At 44.0% G+C, this 12142-nt stretch overlaps 1 protein-coding gene across 1 annotated transcript in view; it reads left to right on the top strand.

The window, feature by feature from the left end:
• Positions 1-8373: 8373 nt before the first annotated feature.
• Positions 8374-12142, top strand: part of FBXW4 (F-box and WD repeat domain containing 4) — a 60328-nt gene continuing 56559 nt past the window's right edge. Inside the window, exon 1 of the mRNA XM_062496255.1 lies at positions 8374-8672. Coding sequence (XP_062352239.1) covers positions 8422-8672 — 251 coding nt within the window. The 5' untranslated portion in view covers positions 8374-8421. The remainder of the gene's footprint in view (positions 8673-12142) is intronic.

Raw genomic sequence — 12142 nt, 5'->3', positions numbered from 1 at the left:
TGATCAAAGATTCTGCAGGTTGTTGCCACTGCTCACTGGGCATTTCAAACCAAAGGAGAACTTGACTCCCATGAAAAAGATACTGTGTTTTTACAAGCAATAAAAAAAACATTGGTCATTTGATTGCTATGGGGATGGATATAACTAAACCAGGCTTTCTTAAGGCAGAGAGCACGATCTAAGAGAAACAAAAAAAGACATGGGAGAGGGAGGGAAAGAGCGAGCAAGAGAGAGCTGAATTGATTTCAGTCTGTTCAGGTCTAGCTGGAAAACACAATGCAGTGAAACGGTCCCTTAGTCGGCAAGCTTCTTTCCCTAGGTTTTTCCCATGGTTTGAAGTGGAGAGGGAGGGATAGTATTAGAAAAAGTATGTATGTATGAGAGAGAGAGAGAGAGAGAAAGGCTGTAGGAAAGGCAGACAGATGAGAGACATAGTTTGGAAGGGTGTAAAATAGTCTTTTCCTTCTGGGGAGTGGAAAACTTTGATGTCCACATCTCTGATTTTAAAGTGGCAGTGTCAGGTTCAGGCTGAAAGGTCCTGATATTTGAATCTTTGTGCTTGTGGTCGGGACTTTGCCTGTGCACACACCTGCACATTCAAACACCTGCCAGGGCATCCACACAGCAAATGGGCCCTGCACTTCAGAGGGGCAACAGAAAACAAGCAAGGAGATGGCTTCACTGGTTCCTTGTACAGAGATTCATGTTGGGAAAAAAAAGGCACATTTGTACGTGTGTGCATGGAAGAAGACAATCAAAATTGAAAAACTGCTGCGGGCTTTACCTGCCTCAGAAAGCTGTCTTCTTCCTGGCATTACTAATGCAGTTATTAGGCTCAGAGTGTGTTAAAAGCTCACAATGGCTAAACAGATGAAGCACAATTACAGGTGAGGAGAATAAATTGTGAGAGGCACTGTGCTTTGTCAGGCTTCACCATATTAGTAAATTCAGTTTCAAGATTCACAACCTATCTGTTAATCAGAGGCCTTTTCTCCTCTGCAAGGGCATGGACATCTTGCCCAGCCTGGATGTTTTATCCCTGGAATGCATTTCAGTATATTGCTACTAATAATTCAGGCATACTGACAATGCTAAGTCCACTGCAAACTGGAGGAAAAGAGAAAGGATTGGACAAAATTTAGCACTTGTGGGAGTCGAGTGAATTCTGATAAAAGCTGATCCAGTGTGCAAGTGTCTTTCTCCTTTTCTCCCTTCCAAGTGCAGGAAGGTTTGTGCTTATGGTGGAGCTGAGAGGGCTCATGCTTTGCTGGGGAGCAAGTTAATCTCACTGGAATCTGCACCCAAAAACTGCACCACATGCTAGCAGGCTGCAAAACCAGAAAGGTATTTGAGAATTGTGCAGTTTCAGATCAAGCCCATGACAGATGTAAATGTTACTGTGATGGCCTGGGACTGTGAGGTCTCTGTTTCAAGCCAGAATAGAAGCATATGTTCATGGGGTGGCTTGTGGGTCCTGATGGGAGACAGACAATGGGTCAATCTATGTTCAATGGATAGACCTCCTTTACTGGAGGGGGAGATTTTGACTTGAATCCCTGGAATGTCGGCATTTTTCTTCCAAATACTCAATTTTCAGTTTAAATAGATAGAGTGAAAAGCCTATTTTCATGGCAGGTGGGCTAGAGAAGGGAGGTTTTAATGACTCTTTATTCTTGGATTTATAATCTGACACGCTGTATGCACATGTGTTTGTCACAAAACTGTGTGAGGTGCCCACCACCCAACCACGCATTGTCCAACAGATGTTAAAGCCATCAAGTGTGTTTGCTTGCAGTTCCAAAGGAAAACATTCTCTATTTTGGGACCCAGGACTTTTTTTTAAACTGATCTAAACAAACAAATAAAAATAGTCCTGGAGAGTGGGGCCTTACATGATCATAAGAAACATGAGGATCTAAGGCCTGTTCCCTGACCCATAAACTGGGTTAGTAATCAGTGGTTCCTGCAGTTTGTTATTGTCATCACAAAACCTGAGGTTAGGCTGCTGACTATTTAAAAATCACGTGCATTACCAATATGGGGTATCTAAACATACACTTACTGCAGTGACAAAGCATTAATTGCTCCCTGTAACAATACCTGAGAGGCTCAGTCACAGCAGAGGCCATGTAGTGTGAGGTGCTGTAGGAGCACAGAAAGGGCAATGCTCTCCCCAAGGTGGGTACAGCTGAAGACCCCAAACCTACTAGGAAACTGTGTGGTGGGACTGTGCATAAGTGTGGTGCATTGCTGCAGGACTAGGACCTACTGTGTGTGGACAGCGGGATACTGTCCTTGATTTTTTATATATATGTGTGCTTCATTTGTAAGAGGAGAGAAGGTAAAACCTGCCTTACGGGTTGGCATAAGCTGAACTGAATAGAAAGAAAGGTTGTTTCTCGCACCAGCCAGATTCCTGTTGCTGCATTGTAAGTCTCTTAAATTAATGAATTCTATGTTTCAGTAATAAGAAATAGAATTATTCAGCAAGAAATAAAAAAATGTCAGTTTCCTGATTGAGAAATCCTACTGTGCAAGAAAAGGCAAACAGTGAAATATTTCCTCTTGACTGTAGAAAATGAGAGAAGTAAGCCTAGGACTCTAATAATTCTGCATATTTGTAGTTGTTGCAGGTAATTAGGCTCTGTCTTGGTTGCCTGGGCAAGGCATACGCAAAACTATTTGTAGGATTAGGTTTGCTCACTTTTCTTAAACAAATTATTACCTTGTAAGTGGTATGATAGCAGTGAATCCTCCGAGAGCAATGAACCCCCTCTGTACCCACGGGCATTCAGGGCACTGTCAGAGTTGCTCATGGCAGGTGGGGAACTGCACAATGTAGCCATGTAGGTGGAAGGAAAATCCAGGATAAAACAGTATCACAGTCACTGCTACACAAAAATATTTATATTGCTCTATAAATACTCCAAGAAGTTTTGGAACAACCTGTGGAATTAATAAAAAGTGAGCTGAGAATCCCTAGAAACAACTTTGTATGTCTTGATCTCACTTCCAAAAAAGCCAGTGGGTATTTGAATGTTAGCTCCTCAGGTTTTAAGTAGGAAAGGAAAAAGCCCCTAAAATATCTTCATAGGTAGCCCCTATAAAAGAACAAGATTCAAAAGCATTCCTTCAGGAGATCAAGGACGGTCCAGCCTTTGAAGCCTGGAGGATTGGGAAATTTAAAGATCTTTGTGGCAATCATATTGTGCCATTAGAAATCTACCATTTGGAATTGTAAAGCATTTAAAAGGAATGATTCCAAATTCCACAGCTGTCTGGTGAATGACAACTTGATGTGGCCTGGGGGGGAGGAAGAAGGTCATTGTTGGGAAAACAGTTAAAATGAACATTTTCTGAACAGATGCTTTAGATAATACTTTGATAAATGAGGTTTAAAACAAATAAAATATTCCGGGTGACTTCCTGGGAAGAACAGATTAGTAAAACAAACAAACAAAACTCAAAATGCAGAGGCAAGAAATAGGTATATGGCTTGTACTTAGTGAATAATAGAGGACTGTTCAAAATAAAATGCACAATAAACAGGAGTCTGAACTAGCAAGATATGACAATTATGCTGCCTGTGGGAGGTGATATATTTTTTTTATTGCACTGCAGTTTTGCTAAGCAAGAAAGATTCTGGAAGGCTCTGTTCATTTTGATACACTAAAATATTTGAGAATCCCTTTTTATTGCCTTTTTTCCCTAACCATTCAAGAAGCTCAGCTGCTTGATCAAAATACAAAAGCAGTGCATGTGCCTAGCAAGTGGATAATGAAAGTGATCCCCTCAGTTTAGTATCTCTGTCAGCAGAGTGCGGTGAGGAAAGTAAACAAACAGCATCACTGATGACAAACTGATTTATGGAATTGTTTGTTATCATAATTTTCAGCATAATCATGACTAAAGGTCCCAATTCTGTGGCTGTTAAGAACATTGTAGGGATGGCTGCTAGCTGTGTGCTCTTAGTACTCATCAAAAGCTCCTTGTGGATGGGGTTTGGAATACGGTCTGTTGAGAATTTTTTAAGGGAAGATTTTTCATCTCCCTTTAACAGAACCTATATGAAACAGCTTCTAATCCTGGTTTCTTCTGGCAAATATTTTATAGGTAAAACCAAATCAATATATATAATCTGAGAGAAAATTCAAAAGCAGAAAATTTGCCCCCAAATTGAGCATAACCTTTTAATTTTATCCTCTTTAATCCTTTGATAATTTTTGTGCTTCTCCTACAGAAAAGCAATTTTGCTAATCACCTTTGTGCCAATCCCTGCATTCCTGACAATAGCGTGAACAGCTTCCATCAAAGTCTTTGATGTGGGAAAGACACACACACACACACACACACACACACACACATAATCTGAAAACAATTCAGCTCCTCAGTTCTCAATGGTGAGCACTCTGCTTTAATAGAGTGCAAGTTCTGTGGAGGTTTCTAATCCTTTCTGCCAAACAGAAGAGACGCAGTCAGGTAGCACACCTTATTCAGAAGTTAAAATAACATGTTACTTGCTCTTACAGAAAATCAAAACAACTCAAGATCAAAACCAGATTCCGCCAACCCTAACGGGATAGACTTTCTACTCAGATAACTCTTGATCTAAGTGTGTAACAAGTAACCTGCTTTAATCCCTCAAAGCGATGGTGTTACAGATAAGTACTATAGTAGCAGAGGAGGTGTCTTAAGTTTCAGAAATACACAAAGGCATTGGTTGGAAGGAAAAACAAAACAAAGAGCTGTCCACATGAATGTGTCTTTAGCTGGAAAGGTGTATTTGAGGGCACTGCAAATAATAAAACCCCTTGAAGACAGAAAAAAAAAAATGACAGGCAGGTATTCAAATGGTGTTTGTCCAAACTGGATTTTATTGACTTTTACTGTTAAGGCTTTGTAGATATATGCCCTCTGATTTTTAGTTTACAAACCCAGCAAGCCATGATGTTGGAATGGTCTGCTACTTCAGCACAGAGTCCTACCCCCCTTTTCTAGAGGTTCTGAGTGGTCATGAGCCATGAAAAGGACTGGGATCTTTGTAAGACTCAGGAATTTATTACTATGCTTACACTGCACTGCACTGAGCACCTGCTTAAACACCTTTATTAGAGTGTGAACAATACAGTGGAAATAATCATGCTACACATACAGTTTTAGGAATGGTTCAGAACCTTCCTTGGTTCTTGCTCCTGCAGACACCTACATCAGCACATTACAAAGGCTAAGGCCATGGGGTTCTTAGTCTGCAATGCACAGCTTTGACAGCTCTGCAACAGGTAGTATCCAAAACCATGCCTGAGAAAGTGTGTGCAAGGGGATGCAGTTGCTGGTATACTTCCCTTTTAAAAGAACCAGGAGAAAGTAATTGATGACATCTACATTTTGGGCAAAAAATAATTATTGTTGCTATATTGTATGTCAATTATCCATACTTGAAAACAATGCCACACATAAGAGCAGTGTATTGTAATTTTTTTCCTCATACTGCTCTGTGTCCCCTGCTTGGAGCATAGTTGACCTTCTCCAAGATTATTGGGTGTAAACACCTTTCATCCTAACCAAATATTTCATAGTTGTTTATACCTTGGGTTACAAATTGGAGGGCACTAAGGTCCCCCTTCCTCACATGCACTTGCCCATACCTTGGACCTGGTATCCCAGAGGGTCATACTGCATGTGTTACTTTGCACCCAGACTCCTTCTGGTTTGCACCAAGTAGTTTTCCTTAAACAGCAGCACAGCCACAGGCGGGAGACTGTCCACTGGAATTTGGGTGCCATATGGTGCAGGGAGATATGCACTATGCACATGGTGCCTCTGCAGAGGAAGAGAGCCCTTGGACTGCCTTGGTCTGATATCCTGAGTTAGGACTCTCCAGATCGGTTCCTGGTTAAGTTTTAGCAGTTGTGGTCAAACTCCTCCATCTCTCTCTCTCTCTGAGGAAAAATCCCTGAAACCAAACCCAACTGGTATTGTTTTTTATAAGTCCAGTAATGGTGAACCTACCATAAATCTTGGTAAGCTGTTTCAACAGTTGATTCTATTCACTACAAAAGCACACTTTATTCATTAATTTGTTTCCCACCACCATCTGTTAAGAGATCTTATCTCTTTGTCTGTTAAATGGAAGATCCAGATTTTTTTTCCTGTTTCAGTGCTCGTAAGGTATGATCACCTCACACCTTAACCTTCTCTTTAGAAAGCTAAAACAGATTGAGCTTTTTGGGTCTTACTACAAAACATGTTTGACAGTCCTGTAATCATTCTTTACTACTCTTGTTTGAAACCCCTTTAAACATCCTTCTTGAAGTGTTATCTGGACAAATTATTTCCAAAACAGTCACAACAGAGTCAAAATCAGAGGTAAAAGAACTCACAGCTCTTGTTTTTTTCCCAGGACAGCACTAGCCCAGCCCTTTGGTCACAGCACTGCAGAAGGAGCTCACGTTCAGCTGATTATTCATCTTAATGAAGTCTTTACGGAATTGCAGCTTTGCAGGATAGAGTTACATCCTTTCAGTGTGACCTACATTCTTTGTTCCAAGATGTGAGACTTTACATTTGGCTTGATTGAAATACATATGATGTGATTATGCCTAAACTTAACTCAGGGGTATGCAGCCATAAGCATCCTTTGCCTCCTGCCCCATGCTTTGTGCATCCTAAAAAGCTTTGCTAAGAAGGATTTCAGATTTTTTTCAGATTGTCAGTAAAAATATTAAATAGTGTAGGGTGCATAAGCAATCTCTGTGGGATCCTACTGGGGAAAGACCAACTTGATAATAAGTATGTCTTTACAATAACAATTCAAGGCAGAGAAGTCACTCAGCTTTTAGTAATTTTAATATTTCAGACAATATTGTAGTCTGTTACAAAAAGAACTAAGTTTCATACCATCAGAAAGATACAAAATTGACATAAAATTGCATCCACACAAAGTTTGCATAATCGTAAGCAAAAATTGTTGTATTATCTCCCTTTCACCTTGCTAATTAAGTCCTGTACTCAATGTACTGTTATTTCACCTGAGCTCAAATTCAGGTTGAGGAATTTTTAATTACTTCAGACATCACCCCTTAAAAATGCTGATTAAAAATCTGCTGCCTTCTGAAACTTCCCTGACTTCCAGGGTATATTAAAACTCGGTGTAAATGGACCAGAGAGCTCCTTATCTGGCAGTTTTGAACCCCTAAAATACGAGACTTCCAGACATGGTGATTTATTCATAAAAGTATTTGGGAGTTTGTGATTAGACAGACAAGATGACCTTCTGGAATAGGATGCAAGTACTGTCAAATGGCCTGTCTACTATGGTAACCTCATTATATGCTGAAATTTATTATCCTACTCCACCCTGCAAAATGAGGTGTAGATTGTGGTGGCTAAGTGATACCTGTGCAAAGCATTCTAGCCAGATTATAAGCTTCTTATAATTTATCTATTTTTTTTTTTTATTCTGAGGGAGAAATTTCCCCAACATTTCAGGCTTTTGTAGAGTGGAAAGTACTATAAGAAAAAATAACACAACACTAGACTCATATTTTCCTGCTCCTCTGTCTGTGGAGAGCTACTTTGCCATTTTGGACCAGAATCCTTCTGCGTTGTCAGTACTCCAGGCTCCTGTGGATGGCAACAATGACTCAGTTATTATGAACTGTTCTTTCTAGGTGGTGTCTTTGTGTATGTGTAAGTACGTGTGTGAACTGTGAGCACTTTTCAGATCCCACTCTGTGGAGCTCTGGAGGAGGGAATGGACTGCAGGAAGGGTGCTGGTGAAAAGCCAGCCCGAGATCCATTGTAGAAAGGCCTGCTCTTACGTGGGGAAGACCCTTTCTTTTATGTGTCACAGGAATTTGGGAGTGTTGAAAACTGCTGTGCAGCACTAGATGACCCCTGCTGTCACTTCATGGGTGACAGGTACTCCTGACCCTGGTCAAGGATAATTAATGAGCATTAATCACCTTGCTGCTCACCTTCCTTTGCAGGGGTGCAGTACCTAGCTGGTATACCTTGCTCCAGGTGGTGAGGCAGATGTTCTGGTTATCTGGGATCACCATCCTCACCATTAATTGTTCACGTTATTAACGAATACTCGGATAAGGTGACGTTTCTAATCCCAGATCGGAAGACGCAGACCCACGAGCCGGTCGTGGAGTAGCGAGGGGGTGTGGGGGAGGGCAAGTGGCACAGGGGGAGTCCCAGCGGCTCCCGTTAATGAATTAATCCACTAACGAGGGTGGGCTCGGCGGCCCGTGCCCCCTCCGGTCCCGGCAGCCGCCTCCTCCCCCGGAGGGGGCAGTGACAGGCAGCGGCTCCTGCCCCATGTGACTGGGGAGCGGCTGCCCCGTCCATGGCTTGGCCTCCCCCGGGCAGCAGCAGCTCCGGCTCCCGGGGAGGAGGGGCGGGAGCTGCTGCTCCATGGGGAGGAAGGGCAGCCCTCGATCCCCCCAGGCGGAGGGGGGATCCCGGGCCGCCTCCCCCCCCTCTCCGCTCTGGGCCTTACCTGAGGAGCTGCTGCTCCTCATCTGCTCCTACCTGGACGCGCAGGCCTTGGGCCGCCTGGCCCAGGTCTGCCGCCGCCTGCGCTTCCTCAGCAGCCGCGATGTCCTCTGGAGGCGCATAGCCCGCGGCTGCCTCAACTCCGGCTTCACCCAGCTCGGCACCGACTTGTAAGCGCGGCCTTCCCGGCGGAAGGGCGGGGGGCGGCGGCCGCGGCGGCCGGGAAAGGCCGGGGATGCCGCGGCCCAGCCGGTTGCCAGGGCCGCGCTGCGCTCCTGGCGTGGCCGCCGCTGGGCCGTGAGGGGCGGGGGACGCGGGGCCATTCCCGAAGCGCGGTTGCGCCGCCCTTTCCCTGCGCCAAGAGGGGCGGCGAGGGCAAAGGAAGGGCCTCCCTCGGAGGGAGCGGCCGATGGCGCACCCCAGGGCGGCGGGGCCCAGCCCCGGCGCTGCCCAGAGGGGTTGGGGAGGCGCCTCGTGTCCCCGCCGGGGAGCGGGCAAGGTTGGAGGGGGTACGCGGGGTGTCTGACTGGCAGAGCCAGCGGGAGGGCTGGAGCGAGAAGCCCTCTCCACATCTGGAGAACTGAGTCCAGTTCTGGACTCCTCAATACAAAAAAAGAAAAGGAGCTATGGGTGAGGTTCTAGTGGAGGCCACGAAAAATGGTAAAGGGTCTGGAACATCTTCCCTGTTGGGAGACTCTGTGGGAGTCAGAGCTGTTTCGAGATGACTGCAAAGGATCTCATCAGTGCACATAAGTATCTGAAAGGCAGGTGCCAGCAATAGGATGAGTAGTACTGTCCATAAACTGAAACGAAGTTTCACCTCAGCATGAGGAAGAACTTTATGCTGAGGATGGCAAAACACTGGAATGGGCTGCCAAGGGAGGGCATGGAGTCTGGAGACATTCAAAATTCACCTGGACTCATGGCTGTGTAACCTGCTCTGGGTCACCCTGCCTTGGCAGGGAGATTGGACTAGATTATATCCAGAGGTCTTTTCCATCCCTAATAATTCAGTGATTTTGTGATCTTCTCAGTTCCCAAACCCCTCCAAACACTGAGGTTTGGGGGTTTCAGTCTAGGGGAGGTTGGAGCACAGGAGACAGAGCTGCTGTGTGCAGCTGGCGTGGATCCTGTATGCCCACATGCCCTCCTCGCTTCTGAGCAGTGACCCCTACCATGGTCTTGAAAACACCTCAGAGAAAAAGCTGCAAGGGAACAAGGCCTGGGATGGAATCCTGGGAAAAGGTTGGAGAGTGGGCTTAGTGCATTCTTAGGTGAAGGAGCTTTTCTGGGCCCCCAGGAACACATGTGTGTTAGGTTCTCCCAGAGCAGTTTCCTGGTATAAATGGTGGTGGCTGGCACAGAGAAAGTGACTCCTAGACTTTTCATGGCTTCTGGGTTTTAAAGTTTCGTGAGTAGGAATTGTTTGAGTTTTTTTTTCCTGGAGTCTTTATTTTTTCCCTCAGATCAACAAGCACAACATAGGTTAGGAATAGGGTCAAACCCTCTAGGCTTTGCAGTGTGTATGACACCAGCATCAATCTAGATGAAGTGCCTTTGGGGCTTGGGCCTTGGCACTGGTTGGTGAGGATCCGGAGTTTGCCTTTCCTCTCTCAAATTTGGCTGTGTACGAAGCACCACTTTGAGGCAATCTCACGAAGTGGTCTTTCCTTCCTCATTTAGGGATCCCAAGAGAAGTTTGTGTTCTTAGGATCTATGAATCCCTTCCTATGGCTTCTCTTTAGCTGCCAGCATGGAACTTGTTTGTCATTCAGTGACTCAGTATTGTTTCCACAAACACTGTGGTGACATGACTCAGAGGAAGGGATGGCAGGTTTTGACCCCTATTTTGCTGTCTGATGTTGCTGTGTCATCGATGCATAAACTTTAGAGAAACAACTATGGCTTCTGCCGGCAGGAGCACAAATTTGGTGGTGCTGAAAATCCTTGTGTTGGGTTTTCAGGCCAGCACTTCAACCCACTCAGCATTCACAGGCTGGAAGTTAAGCACAGTTCCCTTAGAAGTCAGCAGGAATACACACTGCAGAATGGCTGTACATTGGACTCTTGTCTACTATGATATATGATTTTGTCTCCTGAGGAAATTAAGTTCTGCATTTTTCATTAAGAATAAGGTGATACTCTGCTCCTGCAGTTGCAGGAGGGATCAGGTGTACAGCAGAGCAGGTGCAGTGTGTGTGAGGACCACTTCCCCCTGTGGAGGAATGTAGATCCTTAAATAGCTATGGAAAAGATTTGCTAGGTCAGAGGATTTCAGAGAAGGGAAGGCTGCTTGAGTATCATGAACTGTCAGGGATTTCAGTCCTGTTAGATTTGCTATGAACAGGGTTTTTTTTTTTTTTAGTAATTCTAGGATGTACTTTTGTGCTGTGTCCTATTTTCAAGTTTTTCTCAAACAACTCCAGTATTGAGAGCTGCCTTTAGCATTGGTCAGCACTTTATTGGTCCTAGGGAGTTCAATCATGGGTAACACACCAAGCTACATGACAAGTGGTTATGAAGAAACCTTGAGATGTATCTGGATGATGATTCCTTTAATTACTTTTAACTTCATAGAAGGCTCAAAAAGTCTCCAGTTCCTTGAAACAGCATACCAAATCCTATGGAGAATACCTGAAAAACAAACACTTCTTTTCCCTGGGTGGAGATCCAACATCTGGGGGGAGTTGCAGTTTTACTCCAGTGGGGTAGACAGTTTGGCAACAAATAAAAGGCAAGGCCATATTGCAGAACCAGGAGGTCTGGATATCTAAACATCTGCAGAAGAAGCAGTATGGCTGCATGTGTTGCGTTGCACAGCTGTGAAATTTGTACTTAGCTGAAGAAGAGTTTTATAGTCTCTGTGTCAGCTTAAGGGTTTTAACTAGTCATGTCTCTTCTGTACCACTTGCTCTTGGTGCATGTCCCAAAAGTCAGGAGCAATCTCCCAAATTGCTGCTCTTGCATTTGAGGGAGTAAGATATCCAGAGAGATACTGTATTTTATTTGAGTAATGAGTTCAAGCTGGGGAGAGAGTTTAGACAAGCTTATGGGCACACCATCCTTCAGAATAGCAATTTTAAGTAGGAACCTGGTAGATTGCTCATTGAAGGCGAAATATGAGCTGAGTAGGTATTTAAGCTAAAATATTACTGTGTAAATAGAATGGTGCTGAAAATGATGGATAACGGGACCTTCTTGATAACTTTGATTTCTTAGCAATATGGAATAACTTGAGTTTGTCGAGCTTGGCTTTGACTCACTCAGGAGCTGAAGTTTCTGTTGCATGTTCTGGCTAATGTTACATGAGGTGTACACTAGTTTTTACTTTTGAGAGGTTTTTCTGTAATACTGTGTGCAACTGAGAAAGCAAAGGCTGGAATTGTTTATGGTTAGTGTTCTTAAAGAAATAATATGCATAGTTCTCACAGTAGATCTTAAACTGATGGTCCCTGGGAGGCTGGCATAAGTTAAAAAACTAGTCTAGGGAGTATTTACAGTTGAAAACAAAAATCCATCTCAGAATAGTTTGATCATTTCTGCTGTTAAGTGGTTTTTGATAAGCCATCTGTTAATGCTTTGTAAATAGCAATACATTTGAGCTAAAGGAGATAGCTGTGAAACTTAACCCCTGCCCCCA

This window comes from Cinclus cinclus, chromosome 7 (assembly GCF_963662255.1).
Source record: "Cinclus cinclus chromosome 7, bCinCin1.1, whole genome shotgun sequence".
NCBI classification, from domain to species: Eukaryota; Metazoa; Chordata; class Aves; order Passeriformes; family Cinclidae; genus Cinclus; species Cinclus cinclus.
This window is presented reverse-complemented; position numbering and strand designations above follow the sequence as displayed.